The sequence below is a fragment of the Lycium barbarum genome, chromosome 6, assembly GCF_019175385.1.
Source record: "Lycium barbarum isolate Lr01 chromosome 6, ASM1917538v2, whole genome shotgun sequence".
Lineage (NCBI taxonomy): Eukaryota > Viridiplantae > Streptophyta > Magnoliopsida > Solanales > Solanaceae > Lycium > Lycium barbarum.
This window is the reverse complement of record NC_083342.1, coordinates 129480751-129502815: the sequence shown is the minus strand read 5'-3', so window position 1 is coordinate 129502815 and position 22065 is coordinate 129480751. Positions and strand designations below refer to the sequence as shown.

Genomic DNA, 22065 nt, shown 5'->3' with positions numbered 1-22065 from the left:
TATTCAAATCGATGTATACGGCTTCTCTGCCACCCATGACCCATATAACATTGCTTGTTGAAGAGCGTGACAATCTTATCAAAAAGCTAAAGATGTTAGAAAGAGAGCATTTTTAATAACTTAATTATTATGTCTTAATTAGCAGAGTTAACACATAAAAAAATAAAAAAGGAAAAAGGAAAAGAAACTGTCAAACTGAGAATGGCTAACGAAATATGCCATGCATAAAATTGAGTCCGAAGAACTCAAACAACTGGTATAGGAAAATTAAACAATTTAGCAGCAATGGGTCGTTGACTCCTAATGATTTAGTGCAACGAAGCTGAATGCATGCGGCCAATAGAGATTATAGCCTCTATATTATTATTATATGTTTCTTTTTAGTAACTTATTCAAAACATTTCAATCACATTCTTAATTATTTGGTTAAACTCTTAATGAAAAATTAATCCTTAGTAAGGACGTTGACCAATGTAGTTGCCTGGAGGATCATAGCTGCAAATGATAAACCACCATCCATTGGAACACTGAACCCTAGCACAACCAACTCGAATCGAGTTACGCCAGACCACCTGAGTATAATGCAGACACTGTTTTCCGCCAGTGCAACTGTTACTATTGTAGTCATAGTATGGCTTCTCCGCCACCCACAAGTTAACAGCGGCAGTGCCAGTGAAAGAACCACTCCCCTTAGCAATATTTTCACCATAAGGACCATTGGAGTGGACAAGGTTGCAATCACCAATTCTTTGATTGGCATAGTTTTGTGAATAATTTGCAAGAGTTGTGTCCCATGTTAATGCACTAACACCAACTAGAGATCGAGCAGAATTATGAGTATTGAGGTAGTCTGTTTGAGTATTTTGGGCATAAGAAGGAAAAACAAGGGCCAAAATTATGAAACAAATTAGAAGAGACAAAAAAGAAGCTTTTGATAATGCCATTATTTAAAAGGTAATGAGAATTGGAATTGGATAAGTTGGATATTTATAGGTGAAAAATGTGAATATTTTGCATCGGGCAATTAGTAGTTGCATGTGGAAAGTGGAAAGAAGTTAAGAGTGTTAAAGCAACTTCTATAGTTAGGAAGACAGATCCCTTGGTAAAGTTACAGTGCTTTAACCTTAAGATATACTATTACAGTAAGGATTTAAGTGATATAACACAAATAATGTAATTTGTTTAAATATATTAGTAATGTTATTTTACATGTTATAATAGGTTTAGGTATCATTTTTTGCAAGTTACCGATCCATACTTGCGAGTAATAAAATTTACTTGTAGTTGACTTTTTAATAACATGAATTTATTAGTTAAAACTCTAACCTCATTAAGTCAAAGACATGATGTAAGTAGTTAGGTCATGTTGAAGTTTGAATATTGAGATTATTTGCGTTCTTAACACTTTTACCAAAAGTAGTAATCACGTATTGCTTAAGTCTAGCCCTCTAGACTGATAAACTTGTATTTATCTTGATTAGCTACAACGATATATGTATAATAATACCTTTTGTTTGTTTTAATATAATATTTGTGTGTTATCCACTAGCAAATTGATTAGTAGCTTTACTTCTTTCTTTTTTAATATTATCCCAAAATTTTGTTCACTTTATGACTAAGCAACAAATAAAAGTCATTAAGGTTAAAATACATATTGATTCTTAGCACTCAATAGACTTTGGAATTAACTCACCATTGGTTTTAGTGGTAGATAGACTTCTGATTACTTAACCCAGCTAAATGTTCAAAGATCATAGCAGACTTTATTTACGTTTTCAATTTCAAAGATTTTTAGTACTCAAATTAAGACCAGTCACTACAAAAATAAAAAAATAAAAAAATTGAGGAGGTTGAAAGTTGCAATTCGCGGGGGTTTTATCTTCCCCTAGCAAATAGTGGAGATTAAAACCTCTGCGAATTGCAACTTTCAACTTCTGTAAATTACCCAGTTTTTTATAGTGAGTTTTCAGGGGCTAGCTAGCAAGAGAAAATTTTGGGTCTAGTTGCATGATGAAAACAGCAGTTTAATACATATGCTTGATCTCAATAATCTTATCATGGAATAATTGGATTATATATGACACAATATTTCCTTACTATCATCATGGTAAAAGAATTAAAAGTACACAGTAGAGACATAAAGAGGAAGACTCTTGTGAGCAGTGATGGAGCACTGTATAATGAAAGGAGTTCAATTGAATCATTTTTATCGGAAAATAATACTACATATATAAGTAAAAGAGTATTTCATATATATATAACTTGTTCAGTTCAATAGAACTCTGTTGAGTTTATAGTTATATATAGTTTTATATCATAGTCCACTGATCATCTTTACATATTTTATATATCTATTCAATCAAACAGCTGGTACACACCCCATATTACCAATCTGTAAAACAAGACAATAAAAATAAACCGACAAGCAATTATTAAAACTATCCATATACATATGGATATCAATTTAGATCCATATTTCCATATATTCTCCGGCTACTACACCATTAGATTATTATCCGCTGGGTTAGATAACATCACATAGCATAGTACTGCCGGATTTATTTTCCTTAACACATGAAGCTTAATTTATTCATGACCATGTACACTCATGATCAGACATCAGTTGGAAGTTCCAACTTAGAATCGAAGGCCGGCTGTTCTTCAAGATCACCGTAAGGACGTTGTCCTCTCCAGTTACCTGGTGGATCATAATTGCAAGTTATAAAATACCACCCGTTGTTGCACCGAACCCTAGCACAACCAAGACGTACTGAATTACGCCAGACCACCTGAGTATAGTGTCCGCATACTTTACCGGCTTGACAAGTATTCGAATTATAATTGTACCATTGCTTCTCATCGACCCACATCTTCACGGCACCTGCTGCATGGAGCTGAGGGAAGGCGGCGGCTAGGTTTTCGCCGTAGGGACCACCGGAGTGCTGCATCCTGCAGTCCCCAATTCTTTTATTGGCATAATTTTGGGCAAAGGCTGCTACCCTATTGTCCCATGTCATAGGGCCGACACCAACTCGTCTACGTGCTGCATTGTGAGCGTTAAGATAATCTTGGGGAGAATCTTGAGCTTGTGATGAGTGAAATATAGCAAAGGTAATGAAACAAACAACTAATGTTGTTAAGACATTGGAGAATCCCATTTTGGGTTTTGGTGAGGATCAAGCAATAATTTGGGTGGGGTTTAAATAGGGAAGAAGAGTTGAATAGTCTACAATTTGTGAAATAAAATACTTAAGGGGTCGTTTGGTAGCGGGATAAGATATAAGTTATTCATCTATTAATTTCTGCATTAAATTGTACCATGTTTGACAGCTAGTAAAGAAACATCTTATTCATGTATTGATTTCTGAATATTTATACTGCGTTTGGTAGTTAGTTAGGAATAAGTTATTCATTTATAAAATTAGTATGATGTTTGGTTTGCAATTTAGAAACTCGCATAACTAATACATGTATAAGTTATGATGGAATCTATGTATTATTTTATGCGGGGAAGAAGATGGAATAACTAATACATGGATAGCAAATACATGAACAAAAAGTTAAAATGACAATATTATCCTTATCATTCCCCACTTAAATACTTTCCTTTCTAAACCATATTTTTATATAGTTTTTTAAATATAATATTTTAATATTTTTCAAATAAATAATATTTTAACTTAATTGTAAACAAATTAATTTTAAGATTTATATAATATTTATTAATTTTAATATAACAAACCAACATTCAAAGAAATAATTTATGCATAACTAAACCATACATAACTAAATCATGCATAACTAATACCTGCATAACTAATATATGCATAATCCTAACCAACTACCAATCGACTGAGAGGTTAATAACTTGTTAGCAGACTCCATAATATAATATTTGAAGAGCATATGAAATTAGCTTTTTAAATTCAAGGAGGTTAATAACTTGTTAGCAGACTCCATAATATAATATTTGAAGAGCATATGAAATTAGCTTTTTAAATTCAAAGAGGTTAATAACTTGATAGCAGACTCCATAATATAATATTTGAAGAGCATATGAAATTAGCTTTTTAAATTCAAAGAATGTCATTTCAAATCATGCGACTCTTCATTGAAGTGATAAGAGCCGCCATCAGTCATTCTTGTCTAGAATGGAGAGAAACTCACCGAGAAAACCATATTAATCCTTGTTATAAAATTGTTTTAAAGGATCAAAGTAGTACTCCTCGTCATCCTAAACCTTGTTATTTAATGGCGGCTTTTACGTTTCTGACCAAAAAACAAAAAACAAAAAAAACAAAAAAAGAAGAAGTACCACCTTGTTATTTAATGGCGGCTTTTACGTTTCTGACAAAAAAAAAAAAAAAAAAGAAGTACCACGTTATGGAGGCTGCGCTTAACTATAGATTGGTGATTTAACAATATCAAAACTTAAAAGGCTAAATTGCTAAAGGATCTTTGGAAAATATTTTCTACAAAAATGACTTTCGTCATATTCCACATACACAGGTTAATTCCCATCAAATCGTGCATTTCAAGTTTTCAACTTCTTCAATAAAAAATAAGAGAAGAAATCGACGATGTACACACCGGATTAAATAGAGGACCCCTTCTACTTGTAGTAATTGACACCTAACATGAATGCATTCCTTTAAAATATAGAGGGTGTTTAGTTTATTTGTGTGTTTGGATAGAATTACACCTAACATGAATGCATTCCTTTAAAATATAGAGGGTGTTTAGTTTATTTGTGTGTTTGGATAGATTAAAAAGCGTTTTTAAGTCAAGTGCATTTTAAAGATAGTCTCATCTCATAATCATGTCAAAAGTTTGGGATATCAAACTCAAGGTGTACTTCTTTGCAAATCAATGATTAAATGGAGACAGTTTAACCGGAAAAAAAAAGTCATGTGCTTTTAAAGTAAAATAATTTAAAATAAGCCAAAGATCATAAGTTGGTCTAACCGAACTTATTGTTTTTGAGTTTAAAAGTACTTGAGGTTTGACTAAGTAAATTACAAATTTAACCCATCTTTTCCTTCTTCTCCGTCTATTCCTTAGACCATTTCTCAATTGATTTCAGGTGGGAGTTTTGAGTACTCATTTTGAGAAGATGTCTTCAACTTCTTTTGAACCCCACTTCGTAATTACTGAAGTTTGCAAAGATTCAAAAAATGCTTTTAGTTGTTGAAAGAAACAGACAAAACTATCTAAGTAAAAAAGATAAGAAATTAAAGATGCTTTCATTTACCCAAATTACATGCTTAAACTAGGATTTACCGTACTAGCAATTAATTTCTATACTTTGTTTATCACAGGTTATATATGTTTTTTCTTTGACAATGGATACTGCATATAATGTACGTCGATAGTTTAGTGAAGGGAAAAAACTTCTAACAAATTAAAATAATTTTAACTAATAAAATTTATAACTTAAAATAACTAAAAAAACATAAATTAACTTGTACTAAAATCAATGTAGAATTAAAATCTAGCAACAATCAATTTATTTTAATGTTAACAGATTTAAGGACATTTTAGTCATTTTAGCAAAAACAATGTTTTTCATTATTTTTTATCAAATACATCAGACTTATTTTAAGTTTCAACACTTTTAGCCAAACACGTAACTATTTCTTTTTAAATTAAGGTTCAACACTTTAAAAGTGCATTTAAGTCCAAATGCTTAAAAGCTACTTTTATTTAGCTAATTCAAACGGCCTCATGGATACATAATAAGTTAGGATGTTGTCACTTTCTTAAAGCATATACCAGCTCGGTCTTCTAGTATCTCATAAACGTTAGGCCTTATCGCTTCAATTAGACAACTACTTAAAAATTAAATTAATTCAACGGAGACCATTATTAAGTTCACTTATAGAAATTAAAGTTACTCCTTGTTGGTTCGCTTTCTTTTTCAGTTTTCATGTTTCAACAATAACATACATTTTCTCCAAGCTAGATATATCTAACAGGAATGACTTTGTGACCATTACTTTACAAGATAATGGAAAAAAATAATTTATTAATTAGCGTTTTTTTTAACTTTTTTTCCTTCTATAATTAGCGTTGAATCACACGTGCAGTGGTAAAGCTGTGATGGACCCAACAAGAACAAAATATATTTTTTCATTTTGTATTAATATTACTGAAGTTACAGTTTTTTTTTTTTTTTTTTGAGGAATAAATTGCAGTTATTTGGTAGCAAAAACTTGTTGCATTGTCTTTTTTTTTTTTTTTTTTTTTTTTTTCTAATTGAGTTTATTATCGTTTTTTTAAAAGATCTCTTGATGAAGGGAAAACCTGATGATTGACAAAAATAATTATGTTCCGTTAGTGCTTTTTGGAGTGCTTAATTGTGATTCTTTTTATTTTAATTTTAAAGAAGAGTAACAATCTGGCTCTATAAAAAAGGTTCAGCTGAAGCTAAAAGAAAATTATAATAATATTATTAAAGAGTCCCATATTGAAAATCATAATAAAAATGTGGGATTATCGAGTTTTATTACTCCAATTGTCTGCCAAAATTTCTCTTTTAAAATTAAAGATACAAATAAGAGTGTGAGAATTGAAAGTTGGATGTCAACGAAAAACTTTCAGATAATTGTCAAGAGTATACCAAAATATAGTGATTGTGTTTTTTTTTTATAAAAATAACAAATGTTTTTGAAAAGTATTTTTCACAATGAATTTTATTTTGAAGCGGCACTTCTTAGACCAAAAGACATATTTATTATTTTCTATCTTTTTTTCTTTTGCCCATTTAAGCTCATCTAAATATGAATAATGACTAATGATAGACTCACATTTTTATGATATTTAATTTTATTCATGAAGAAATTTTTAACAAGAACTGAGTAGGAATGTCTCACTCATTTTTATCTCTATGCAAGAGTCCAAATACAATTACTAAAAAAATTATAATTTAAAATAAGTAATATTTTTTGATAATCTTTATTTAAACAGTATGAGGACTGGGAAGTTGACATGACGTGCATAAGCCCCAAATATCTATGTACAATTACTTAAAATACTATTGTACAAAATAATTAAAATCAGTAAAAAAATTCATTATTAAATGTCAAAAGTCTCTAAATATAATTAATAATAATTATTAATATTTACTATAACTAATAATATTGTTTCCGAACAACATATCATTACTGATAATTTTTTTCCCTGTCCCTAAATTTTTAATACAATTAATATCTTTTACCAATATTTATTTCTATGACCGCACGAAGCGCGGATATATTTACTAGTTTAATTATATCACATCATCTAAATGATGAGGGTCAGTGTCGTCACTATTATTGGTTTAATAGTTTAGTAAATACTAAATGCTTATCCGTATCGATCAAGTATATATATCGAATTTACTATGATTAAATTTAATAAGATGAGAATATATATATATATATATATTATCATTAATTATTAATAATTAAATGAATAATAATTTATTAGCAACATATATCATGTATCTATATGGTGCAATTCAAATACTATCAGATAAGAATATATTTTTAACTGATAGTTACAGGTACGAGGTCTCCATCGGTATTATATGGAGCGTATATGCTCACTATCAGGTACGACGAGATCTCCATCAGTATTGTATGTGGAGTACATATGTTTGTGTCCCCTTTTATCTAATATGGACAATTTTAGCCACTCAAAAAGATAACGTGCCTGTTCATTCGTTTTCTAAAATCGTACATTTCATTATCAGTCTCAAAGAAGAATATTTCAGGTTGATCTTTACAGCTACACATGTGGGATGGCTTACTTAAGTGTTTATTTTGATTTGTTAGTATTCACTAGTGTTGTATACTATTTTTGATAAGATTGATTGAAGAGAAAATTACAATCAAATACCATACAGTTATCTAGTTTGTAAAATGTGTACACAGTGTATAGATAGTGTTTATATTATATTAGGATAGCCTAGTATACTAAGCTCTCGCTATGCGCGGGGTCTGAGGACCGAACTGCAACGGCCTATTGTACGAAGTCTTACCAGGTCAATAGTACGCAGTCTTACCCTGCATTTATGCAAGAGGATGTTTTCATGCCTCGAACTCGTGACCTCCGGTCACATCACATCAACTTTACTAGTTACCCTAAGACTCCCCGCCGTGGTGTATATTTTATACTAAATACATATTTTACATACCTATACACAACATATACAATCAAAGTGCATACTTTATGTACTTTAAAGATGCATATCTATACACAATATATAAACCAAGTGTATAGATAGTGTATACTTCGATCATGTTGATAAACTAGTTGGTCGAAGGATACATTTATATAAGTTTCCCTGATTACATGTAGGTCTGCTAGCTATGCAAACAACGACCAAACGATGTAGAAGAAGAGAATATTACTTTAGTGTAATTGATTATGTCTATATAGATATCTGCGCGGTTGTACTAATAAAGAAATATACCTTTTAATTATTTGACTGCAATTATTGTAATACGAAGAAATAATATATTATATTACTCAAATTTTACAATATTTCTTACCATATAATCGTTTTCATGATTATATATTTTTTCAATTGAAAATGGCAACCTCCCAGCCTAGTGATCAAGCTACTTCTTTGCTTAGCTGATCTACAAAAATATTTTCTCTTTAGGTCATTATCTAAATTTTCCTTTTTTAAAAAAAGTTGTGTAAATATAGCTCATGAAGAAATTACTTTTCAAGGTCTACTATCTGCTCATTTATTGCTCAATCTTATAAAAAAAATATATTAGATTTTGTCTTCTAATATTCGCAATACAACAACAACAACAACAACAACAACCCAGTGAAATCCCACATCGTAGGGTCTGGGGAGGGTAGAGTGTACGCAGACCTGACTCCTACCAAGATAGGACGGCTGTTTCCGAAAGACCCCCGGCTCAATAAAAGCATAAAACGAAGTCAGATACTGTTAGATAAGGTTAAGAGATTCGGATTCGGATAAGAGATTTAAAGCGATATGGAAATGAAATAATGTAAGCGACACAGATAATACAGGATAATCAGAGCACAGAAAATAACCGATAATAGCAGAAATCAGAGCAGATGACACAGGATAACCAAAGCACAGGAAATAACACATAATAACAGATAATAGCAGAAATCGGAGTACAAGAAATTATATTGCAATAATGCGACTACTAATAAGAACGGATAACGAGACTATCTACTAGCCTTCTACCCTAATTTGGGTCCTCCAAACCCTCCTATCTAAGGTCATGTCCTCGGTAAGCTGTAATTGCGTCATGTCGTGTCTAATTACCTCTCCCCAATACTTCTTCGGCCTACCCCTACCTCGTCTGAAACCATCCATGGCCAACCTCTCACACCTCCGCACTGGGGCATCTGTATCTCTCCTCTTCACATGCCCAAACCATCTCAATCTCGCTTCTCGCATCTTGTCTTCCACCGAGGCCACCCCCACCTTATCCCGAATATTCGCAATAACTTACAAATTTTAAACCTTGATCTAAATTTTTGCGTAAGATTTTCAATTTGTCGAAATAGATTTCTAGACAATGGTCTAAACGGTCCATTAATTATACCAGAAATAATTGAAAATTTACCTGGTCTATCAACTTATAATCTCAGTGAAAGAAATGGTATTGTTGTATATTTGGTGTTGTTGAATGATGATCAACTCTCTTTGCTCCAAGACGATGCAGTAGAAATTATTTTGTAACCATACATTAAAGTATTTTTAAAGACTCAATATCAGAGCACACGGAATTAGAATTTCAACTTTACACATTATATTATTGATATTACATATTATTGTCAACTGATATAAATAAACTAGCTGCATTGGTTTTGAATCACGTGTGAAGTAGTAAAGATGTGATGGGCCCAACATTAATAAATTATGTTTTTTTATTTTGTATTAATATTATTGAAATTAAAGTTTTTTTTCCTTTTTTGAGGAATAAAATTGCAATTATTTGCTAGGAAAACATGTTGCATTGTCTTTTTTTTTTTTCTCTTTTTCTAATTGAGTTTATTGTCGCTTTTTAAAAAATTTCTTGACGAATGGAAAATCTGATGATTGGCAAAAATAATTATGTAACACTTTTTGGAGTGCTTAATTGTGATTCTTGACTTTTTTTTTTTTAAAGAGTACTAATCTTGCGCCCTAAAAAAGGTTCAATTGAAGCTATAAGAAAATCATAATAATATTATTAAAAAGCTCCATATTGGAAATCATAATAAGAATGTGGGATTATCGAGTTTTATTGCTCCAATTTGTCTGCCAAAGTTTCTCTTTTAAATTTAAAGATACAAATAAGGGTGTGAAAATTGGATGTCAATGAAAAACTTTCAGATAATTGTCAAGAGTATACTAAAAAATAGTGATTGTGTTTTAGAAAAATAACAGATATTTTTGAAAAGTATTTTTCAACTAGATTTTATTTTGAAGTGGCACTTCTTAGACCAAAAGGCATATTTATTATTTTCTATCTTTTTTTCTTTTGCCCATTAAAGTTCATCTAAAAATGAATAATGATTAATGAAGACTCACATTTTTATGAAATTTAACTTTATTTATGAAGAACTTTTTAACAAGAACTGAATAGGAATGTCTCAGTCAATTTTATCTCTATGCAAGAGTCCAAATACAATTACTAAAAAAATATAATTTAAAATAAGCAATATTTTTTGATAATCTTTATTTAAACAGTATGAGGACTGGAAAGTTGACATGACGTGCATAAGCCCCAAATATCTATGTACAATTACTTAAAATATTATTGTACAAAATAATTAAAATCAGTAAAAAAAATCATTATTAAATGTCAAATGTCTCTAAATATAATTAGTAATAAATATTAATATTTGCTATAACTAATACTATTGTTTCCAAAAAATGTATAATTACTAAGAATTGTGATACAGACGCTTAAAGAACGAGAGCTTTACGCCAAGTTCTCAAAATGTGAGTTCTGGTTGGGCACTGTTTCCTTCTTAGGACACGTGGTGTCTCGATATGGGATTCAAGTTGATCCAAAGAAAATTGAAGCAGTTCGAGATAGGCCTCAACCCACTACTCTTACAGAGATACGCAGTTTCATGTGACTAGCTGGATATTACAGAAGGTTTGTAGAAAGTTTCTCAAAGATAGCCACTCCATTGACATGTTTAACTCAGAAGGGTGTGGTATTCCAGTGGTCAGATGAATGTTCAGAAAGTTTTCAGAAATTAAAGATTGCATTGACTACGGCTCCGATTTTGGCCTTAGCTACTGATGAGGGTGGTTTCACCATTTATTACGATGCATCTTGAGTCGGGTTGGGTTGTGTATTGATGAAGAATGGCAAAGTGGTAACTTATGCGTCTCGACAACTAAAGAAACATGAGAAGAATTATTTGACTCATGACTTAGAATTGGCCGCAATTGAATTTGCACTGAAGATACAGCGTCACTATCTTTATGGTGAGCCGTTTGAAATCTATATTGATCACAAGAGTCTGCAATACATATTCAAGGAAAGAAATCTGAATTAGAGATAGCGATGATGGTTAGAGTTACTTAAAGATTATGATCTTACTATTTTGTATCATCCTGGTAAGGCGAATGTGGTGACAGACGCCTTGAGTAGAAAGTCTATGGGCAGCTTGGCTCGATTTACTGCTGAGGAACGACCTATGGCAAAGGATATTCAAGCATTGGACAACCGCGGAGTTCGGATTGATCATACAGTGCAGGGCAGGTTACTTGCAGGTATGGTGGCATAATCATCCTTAGTAGGACAAGTCAAGGCTTGCCAATATAAAGATCCCCGTCTTACTAGACTGCGAGATCGAGTGCAAAATGGGGGCGTTAAGTCATTCTCTATTGATAGCGAAGGCGTGTTACGTTATCATGGTAGACTGTGTATTTCTATGGTGGGTGATGTGAAGCAACTAATTCTTGAAGGGCCTCATAGCTCGCAATACTCCATCCACCCAGGTGCTACGAAGATGTACCAAGACTTGCGTGGATTATATTGGTGGAAAGGTATGCAGGCTGATATTTTGAAACATATGACTAGTTGCTTAAATTGTCAGCAGGTTAAAGATGAACATCAAAAACCCGGCGGAGTAATGCAAAACTTAATTATCCCAAAGTGGAAGTGCGAAAGAATTACGATAGATTTCGTAATTGGGTTGCCGAATACTTTCAAGAAACATGACTCAGTCTGGGTGATTGTGGATAGACTCACAAAATCCTCTCATTTTATACCAGTTCAGGTTACTCATACCGCAGAGCAGTTAGCAAATATTTACCTCTGTGAGATAGTTCGACTTCATGGTATGCCCATTTCTATAATATCTAATCGAGATGCACAATTTACTGCTGAGTTTTGGAAGTCTTTTCAGAAGTCGTTGGGTTCACAGGTCGAGTTGAGTACAACTTTTCATCCACAGACTGATGGACAGTCTGAGTGGGTTATTTAGATTTTAGAGGACATGCTTAGAGCTTGCGCGATTGATTTTGGTGGTCATTGGGACGATCAGTTGCCTTTGGCAGAGTTTGCTTATAATAACAGCTAACAATCGAGTATACAGATGACGCAGTTTGAGGCTCTATATGGTCGCATGTGTCGTTCACCAGTTGGATGGTTCGAACCGGGCGAAGCATAACTATTAGGTCCAGATTTGGTTCAGCAAGCCTTGGAGAAAGTTGCGATGATACGAGAACGACTTAAGACAGCTCAAAGCACACATAAGTCCTATGCAGATAAGAAAGTTCGATGTGGAGTTCATAAAAGGTGAAAAAGTCTTCTTAAAAGTTTCAACTATGAAAGGAGTTATGAGATTTGGTCGGAAGGGTAAGCTAAGACCTAGGTATTGTTATACCCCATTTTAACCGGGTTAAAGTAGAAGTACAACATATTGGTGATTCCTATTTATTTTGTTTTAAGGAGTCGCCACCTAATTAATTTAACGGTGAATTAGGACACCCAGATGTTAACTAAGGTAAAGTTAAAACTAAACCTCTGTTAATAGTCTGCTTAACCAATGTGATTCTAGGTAAGGGCTCTATATTATCCTAAAGGGAAGGGGTTAGGCATCCTTTAGAATCCGCTAACTACGGTTATCCGACCAAACTTAGGTTAATTAATCAAGATGTAGTGCTTAAATTAAAAAATGGCTTACAAATATTGTTAAAGTTTTAAGAGAAAATAATGTTAGCTAAAAAAACAAGATTTACAAAAAATACAATAATTTATATAAAAAGGAGAACTTTAAAGGCTATTTTAAAATAAGACTTATAAAGATTGTTAAGATTTTAAAGAAAGAATATGATAATGCTATTTAAAATAAGACTTATAAATATAATAATTTGCATATAAGTAGAAGGGAATGCGGGTTGCAACGTTTTAATAAATATTTGAAACAACTCAAGTAGCGAGGTATCAATTGATTTTTTGCAATTTAGACAATACGCGAGTTTTCTTTCTCCTTTTCATTATTTCTTATTAATTAGGCTTAGCTAAAAAAATATGCATGATTGATTCAAACTTGAAGAGTTATCTATGAAATATACTTGAGTTTGTACTTGCGTATTAGTGACGTTTTGAAACATTTATGATAAAAAATATGATTCCCTTTATTTAAAATATATAGTCATGCCATTTTGCAAATCAATTATTCCAAAAATAAAACATGAAAAGAAGAGAATAATTTATGGAATTAATTGTTAGTCTTCCTTAAACTAAACTACCCATTACTAAACCTACTAATTCATTAGGATTTATCCAAATTAAGAAACAAAACAAACAAAGAGTTAGTTGCATAATACAAATTAAAGGCATAAAATGAATAGAGGAGTAGATAACATTAAATGGACTCTACCCATTTTGGAACTGCTAGGATCTGTTTGCTGCTGTTGGGCCTCGGCCCAGCAGAAACTTTATACACAGCTGCGGACAGGACTAACGGATGGTGACCCGAAGAGATTACGTTGGGCTTTTAGCCCAACACCGATGGCGGAAGAAGAACGAGTCCCTCGGACTCGTATGCGATGTTCATGCATGAAACAAAAGAAAAAGATTAGTATATAATTCAAAGAATCTTAATAAGGAAGAGTCAGACCAGACGTTCTATTCCTTGAAAATGTAATAACTTGCTTCAAAACCCGCAAATAGGTAAAAAATGACGAGTCGACTCCTAATTATCAAAATAAAATAGTTCAACCTAATTCTAGTGTAGGGGAAATAGAACCAACAATTCTCATCTAAATCATGTTTCAAATACGAAAAGGACCAAGTATCCAATTCAAAACAAACAGAACTAAGACTTTTATGCTGAACTTGGACAGAATTGAAAAGCAAAGCTGTGAAATAAATTAAGCCAGTTCATGCTTGTATTTCGAAATCTCTTAAACCAAATGACAGGAAGAGAACAACAAACAAGGATCATATTATGAAAGAATATATTCAGTTTGAAAGAACATAGTGAATTTAATCCCGAAACACTACTAGATAGCAGCAAAATGAAGTAACTAAGAACACTGTTAAGTAGCCATAAGCAGTGGCCGTTATGGCAGGTATAACAAAAAGGTGGCAGTCCAAGAATACTGTAGTAAATTGATTCATAACTACAACAATCCTAGTATCCATTTTCCCAAGGACAAAGTAGCCATCGATTGTTTATCCACACAACAGCAGCCACCAGTCCTTTAGAATATACCAGATTCAATCTCAAAATACAGTAGGCATGAGGAGATGGAACAACAAAGCAGTCAAGCCAGTAAACCAGTTACACAATGTACTAAGGAAAAGATTATGCACAACAGCAACACGAACAGAGGTTTATAAAATGCGAGTGCCTTCATGAAACATATATTCTATGTATATCAGTATATATTCATTTCAAGAGAGAAAACCAGAATTAGGGTACTAAGACAAATAACCTAAGACAGTAATTAAGTGTATATCTGAGCCATATGATTTTAAGAAGGGCCTCAAACATCTTCAACATGTCACACAGACCTTACTGCCTATGCTCTAATGCACTTATCACGCATACAGTTTACTTGGTAAGTAATTTTTAATAGGTTCAATCAAATGGATCTTCCAAGTTTCAATTAATCAGTGATGACGCTTCCTATTCATTATATGGTTGCAGTCACTAGCAGCAAACAAGTTGAGACAAGGGGGTGTCATTGTGGCAAGCACTTGATGTTAAGATCATAAGTATTTAGTGCAATCAGTTAAGTGCATACAAACAGGGGAACTAACTAAATGCCATGTTTAATAAGATTTAGATAGCTTTCTGAGAGGATGACATATTCCCAGTTTCATACAAGGTTTGAGACAGACACTTTCAGAGAAAACAGACATATGCAAGTACAGGAAGAGAGATAAAAATGGGTAGGCAAATGCCTTAGTCATACACAAATCCAAACATAGAATTATATAGACAGTTTTAGACAAATGAACCTTCAATTAGACACATATACATTCAGGGCACAATCATAATAACTTTGCAATCTATAACACAATCTAGGCCTCATACTTTTTTTTTTTCAAATCACACCTGTAGATGGGATTCAGACAAAAGAAAAACTTCTTCAACATGCCTAACAGGTTCAGAATACAAGACTCTCATTCATAAATAGACAACACTGCATAGTTCCATCACAGGTAAGACATTTTTGAGAAAGTGAAGGGTATATAGTGTGATGAAAACTAGCCTTAGTAACAAGGCGCCACAGAGTTTTAGATATCAGGCTCCAGTAAACCAAGTTCTACATTTAAGATGGATCTGGGGGGGGGGGGGGGGGGGGGGGGCTACGCAGAGGGCTAGCATTAGATTTAAGGAACTAAAGAGATGAATTTAAGAAATGAGATCATACCCACAAGTCATGGAAGACATCACCATTTATTTTGAGATGCAGCTAGGTCTGATGCAAACTTAAATACAAATATGCAAAGTTTCATAGGGCGAGAACAGAGTTTAAATAGTTTGCTCATTTAAGGAAACACATTCTGAAATCCGTAGATATTAAAACCAATAGCAAATTAGCCATTTTAGACAGAGTCATTAAAGATCATACAATGTCTTGGTCGGTTTGACAACCCAAATCACTTATCCTTTGATCTTTATGAACATAATTTAGATCCAAGCAAGCTTATACAAAACTGGTATGCAGCTTATCATAAAGGTTTAACATACAACAAATTTTAAACTTCCTAAGGCCAAATATCACCTTGAAATACCATTAAAATATTGACATATACATGCTTGGAGATGAGTTTATACTACCAAAAAACTAAACAGCCACTTATAAAGTCCCACAGAGATCTGATAAGATATCCAACATGCTACATAAGTGTCTTAGAAATTCTGACCAAATAAGATATCCCAGCTAGCAAAATATAATCACACTAATCATTTGCACAAGTAAACTAATGTCTAATAGAGAATAAGCTACTGGGAGAATAGAAATGACTTGCTCTTTGCACTTCACATGAGCTTACACGAATCCAAACAGGGGCCATATGCAAGTTGATTTTAACCCATTGGATTAACTAAACATGCAGCTAGATTCAGGTGATCTAAGACCAAACATGTACTTAATAAGGTTTAAGACTAATAACATCTAACCTATGCCACATAGTAACTAAATTAAACAGCAACTTAAAACATGCTTAACCATAAAACATACCAAACCGAACACATAATCGACTACAAATAACTAGAGAAATCGAACAAAAAATGCAAAATAAAGGAAAGGGGAATCACTAACCTTCTTTAGGTGCAGCGAAATGGAGCAAAGGTCTCGATATCTACCCGAACACTACCAACTCCGAGCTTGCGATGCTCGATTCGCAGCAACACCCAGGCAAACAAAAAAAATGATTTGATATTTCGACTTGATAATAAAAACAAGATTAAACTGCTAATAGAATTCGTATTTTAGGGAATTTTAGGCGACTAAAAGACTTATATTTTAGAGTTCTCGGGGTTTCAAGAACTTGTTTCAGAATTTTAATTTTCCGGGGATTTTTGAATCGAAAGATTTGATTCTTCGGGGGTTTCTGCGATTTCAAAGCCCGTTCTTCGGGAATTTCATGAATCGAAAAAAAAAATCCTCCATTCTGGGGAATTACATCAATCCAAAAAACCTCCTCTAACTGGATCAGAAAGTGAGTACTTATAGGGAAATTTTAGGGTTTTTCGATTGACAAGAGGAGAGAGAGGAGCGGGGGGGAACATACGGAGGTGGAGGCAACAGAGGAAAGTGGAAGGGACAGAGGAGCGTGGGGGACAGGGCGTGGTGGAGAGGAGATGACGATGACGATGAAAGAGAGGAGAGAAGAGAGAGAGAACAGGGGTCGAGGGAGGCGCTGAGGAGAAGAGATGAAACCCTAGGGGTTTCATCTTTTGTTTAAAAGGAAATGGGCCAATCGGGTAAGGTCGGGTATTGGATGTGGTGGGCTGAAAATATATGGGCTGGGATATTTTTTTTGGGCTGGGGTGAATTAAAATGTGGGCTGATTTTATTAATTGATCCGAAAGTAATACGGGTTCTAAAGAGACCCGTTTTAAATTAATCATATACTGAGTGTGCTAAAATATCCCCTAATATAAAGTATGCGTTTATTAATATTTAGATGAAAATAAAATGATGTCGTAATAGCCGTGCAATAATATATCGAAAGTCCACAGTAAATAAACACTATTATTTAATTATGCGAAGATAAATGCGATGCGTGAGCCGGTAAAAATGCCGAAATGATAAAAATTGTGAATTATAATAATAATAATAATAATAATAATAATAATAATAATAATAAAAAAAAAATAATAATAATAAAAATTACAATAGTTGGTGAATGCAATGGAATAATGAAACGCTGATTTTAATAAAGCTAATAATTATAGTAAAAAAATATAAATATATATTTTTTAATTTTCCAAAATATTAGAAGCGCAAATAAGTATTTCGGAGGAGAGGCGGGACAAAATTGGGTGTCAACATGTATATCGGTCCTTATGAAATTTTGGACCGAATTAGGTTGGTGGCATATAGACTTGCTTTGCCTCCGAGATTGCCTGCTGTTCATCCTGTATTTCATGTGTCTATGCTAAGACGATATGTTGGTGATGATAGACATAAGATTCAGCCACAGGATGTGAAGCTCGATGAGAATTTGACTTATGAACAGGGTCCAATATCTATTCTTGATAGGCAAGTGTGACAATTGAAGTCGAAAAAGGTAGCTTCAGTCAAAGTGTTATGGCGTAATCACCCAACCGAGGAGGCTACTTGGGAGTCCGAGGCGGATATGCAAGATAAATATCCTCATTTATTTGACGCGACAGGTATGATCTAGATTCGTTCGAGGACGAACGTTATTTTTAAGTGGTGGAGAATGTAATAACCTAGTTTTAAAATAAGGGTTATTTGGTAATTTAGCCTAAAGATTATTTATATTATTTTTATCAAAAAAAAATTTAAAAGGAGTGGGCCAAGCCCATTGTGTAATTCTGGTTGCTGGTTAGGTTTTAAGATTTACGGAGTAGAAAATTAGGGTAGTTGTTGGCTGTAGTTTTTAAAAGAAAAGAAGGGGGAAAAGAAGTAAACTCAAGAGAGATTGGGAGATTCACGGACGGAGAGTGCACAACAACGATTAACATATTCAGGTATTAAGAGTACTTGGTTCCGTTAGCATTGAATTTTAAATTACAGGTGTTGTGATGCTTTTGTGGAAGTGCATTAATGAGGGAACAATAATTACTCATTATTAGAATAATGATTTGGAAACAAAAGGATTTGGTGAAACGGTGGAATTAGATAGAAAATAGTACCTAGAAAGCCGCTACGTAAAAGAAGGAAAAAAACATATATTTTTTTCTATTGATGCAACTTTGATTTTCTACCATTTTGTTTTCCAGTTAGAAGACCTATAATGAACCAATGATTGGTCAATAATGAGAGGGTCATATGATATGGTAATGATTATGGAGAATTTTAAAAGTTTATTCCACTATGTGTTGGCCATTTGTAATCACTGTTCGGCATGCTGTTTCGCTGCATGTTTTGAAAGCCATCTTAATTTGCTTACACAGTTTGATTATTATTTGGAAAACTAGTGTTAATATTAATATTGGGAAGGATTTTCACTAATTATGTTTGAGCAGTGAAGTTAAGATACTTTTACCTCTAATCCATGGTTTAAGGTGTGAGATATTAAGGGTTGGTTCTTTGCTTGAAAGCTAGGGATATTGAGATTTAACCCCGACTAGTATAATTGACATTGTTAATCAATATGTTTGCATAGATTGAGGTAATTGGAGGCCGTTTGGTGGGTGTTCTAGACTTTGCAAAGTGGAACTTGTCATTAGCGAGGTAACTGAGACTTTAAAGTTTGGGTACTTGCTTTTCAAAACCCGTTTTAAAAATATGCTTTGTCTGCCTGGTCCATATGTTGGGGCGAGCGTGTGCTTGGGAGAATCGATGGTCCTTAATGTCACGACTCGACTAGGAGCCGTGACGGGTACCCGGGGCTAACCACCGAGCACCACTCATTTCCTTACTCGTCATAGTCATTATACACTTCTTTACCATTCATAAACTCATAATAATAAGACAATCATTTATCATTTGAAAACATAATTGATTTTATATACATACGCCCTTCGGCTATCAAAATAATAACATATACACCGTAGTAGCATCGTGAGACCATATTACCCACACATACGTATCTATGAGCCTCTACTAGAGTACTAGAAATATAGACGGGACAAGACGCCGTCGTACCCAAAATACATATACATACATATATACACAAAAGTATAAAATCGATCAGCACCTCCGGAATAATGGAGTGCTCCTGCAAATCTGTTGATAGCCCCTAAAGGTCTGCGTCGTCTTCCTGTCTACCTGTGGGCACGAACACAGCGTCCAAAGAAAACGGACGTCAGTACGAATATTGTACTGAGTATGTAAGGCATGAATAACATAAACATGATAGGGAAATCATAAGGTGAAGGCAAAACCTGCGCGACCTTTAAGGATGAATACATTTCATACATATATCACATATACCTAATCGTCGCACATGAATCATCATAGCGTATACATCATCATGTCATATAATTCATCGTCGTAATACCGTATCTGCTCATGCACATAAAACATTATCCGTATTCGGCCACGTAGGGATCGACAACATCCGTATTCGGCCACGTAGTGGCTCGACAATATCGCATGCACAATATCCGTATTCGGCCACGTAGTGGCTTGACAGTATCCGTATTCGGCCACGTAGTGGCTCGACAGTATCCGTATTCGGCCACGTGGTGGCTCGACAATATCGCATGCACAATATCCGTATTCGGCCACGTAGTGGCTCGACCATATCACATACATCATAACAAGGATCATTTTATCTCATCATCATCATTGTCATCACATACATCTTATAAGCATATCGTAACCTTTCATTAATTCACACATTTAAATTTAAAGAGAATTTATGAAAATCACATCATATTCCTAGCATGGACTCCGTATGAATATCGTAGGATAGACTTCATAATCTCTAGGTTCAAGCTCAACATTACCACTATCGTTTATATAGCATACTCTTACCTTTTGTCTCATATGAAATCCTCTATAAACATAGACTCGCAACTTTACGGAACATTGGTCATAATACGTGCATTAAGGCTTATGGACAATCTATAACGATGTCGGGGTGACATAAGGTCGAGAACCCCCGAGTCCATTATGGAGCATTCATAAGCATTATGCCTCACCTCGAAGGAATTAACATATAAGGTGAGTGTAGTAAATGAACAATATCAATGGATCGTAATATGGATCATTAGCCTTGTAGAACCATGATATTATAGGCCTTAGTATCTTTAGACTTAGACTAATCATCATCATTGTCGCATTCGTAACATGCCTCTTATCTTATCTCATGTGGCTATTCATGAAAATAGGCTCTTAATTTTCCGGAAAGTAAGAAAGTCATGGAGAGGTAAGGAAAAATACCATCATAGGAATCGTATAGGAATCATTAAATTCGTAGGAATATCATATCATGATCTTTATGACTTCTAGACTTAGATTCATCATCAACATCGTCATGCTCGTAACGTGTCTCTTTTCTTTATCTTGTGATGCTCTTTATAATCGTAGACTCATAGTTTTTTGATACGCAGGAAAAATCATGACGAAGGAAAGAAAATCATATCATAGGATTCATGCCTTAGAAAGAAGGGACTAGCCTTACATACCTTTGTCGTTTAGCTAAGCTATCGTTCACTTGTTTTCCTTCAATGTCACGTCGCTACCTTCACGAGAGAATTCGTATTAACGTTAGTTAATCGACTATAAGAACGTGCCATTATTTCTAGGGAAAATTGGTCAGCATTTCCTTTGTTTCTACTACTTTCCCCATGTTCTATTTCAACTCCCAAACATTTACAACAACACTCATAATATTGCAAGCAACAATCATCATTTATATACTTTAAACAAAATCCACCATTTCTCTCCAATTTCTTCACATTTATTGTTATAGCTTGTTATCGCATTTCCTTGTATTTAATACTTATTTCATGACCTAAACATCACTTACAACGTATTCATAATCATGGCGTATCAACATTTATGATCCAATCTAACTATCATCCAACTATAGCACTATTCACTCATGTATGACCCATCTTCGATGTCTTTCTACCATTCAAGTGTCTTAGCTTTCCAATACCTTAAACAACATGATAAAGTCATGAAACTTACCTTGGATGATGGTGGAACAAGCCTAGAGTGGAGTTCTTCCTTTTTCACCAAAACCCTATTTCCGCTCCTCTTGGATTTTCTTGATTTGGATGACTTCTACTTGAGTTTCATAGACTTTGATCCATGAATTTGATGTTTTTGATCCTTGATTTACTTGGTATTCTTGTATATGATGTTGGTGGAACCTTCTAGAGGTCTTGAGAGATGAAGAGTGTGTGGGAAATGAAAAAAATGAAGTGGGAACATCATTATATAATTGAAACATGTTCAGCTGGTCGGGA

At 33.6% G+C, this 22065-nt stretch overlaps 2 protein-coding genes across 2 annotated transcripts; both read right to left on the bottom strand.

Moving 5' to 3' along the window:
* Window positions 1-340: 340 nt before the first annotated feature.
* Window positions 341-944, bottom strand: LOC132600203 (pathogenesis-related leaf protein 6-like). The gene has a single exon (XM_060313294.1). The coding sequence runs from the start codon at window positions 942-944 to the stop codon at window positions 453-455; it is 492 nt and encodes a 163-aa protein (XP_060169277.1). The 3' UTR covers window positions 341-452.
* Window positions 945-2328: 1384 nt separating this feature from the next.
* LOC132598903 (basic form of pathogenesis-related protein 1-like) lies at window positions 2329-3188 on the bottom strand. The gene has a single exon (XM_060312052.1). The coding sequence runs from the start codon at window positions 3156-3158 to the stop codon at window positions 2613-2615; it is 546 nt and encodes a 181-aa protein (XP_060168035.1). The 5' UTR covers window positions 3159-3188; the 3' UTR covers window positions 2329-2612.
* Window positions 3189-22065: the final 18877 nt, after the last annotated feature.

Excerpts from the sequence above, each read along its gene's own strand:
- LOC132598903 (XM_060312052.1), bottom strand. The coding sequence starts at position 3,158 with ATGGGATTCTCCAATGTCTTAACAACATTAGTTGTTTGTTTCATTACC.
- LOC132600203 (XM_060313294.1), bottom strand. The coding sequence starts at position 944 with ATGGCATTATCAAAAGCTTCTTTTTTGTCTCTTCTAATTTGTTTCATA.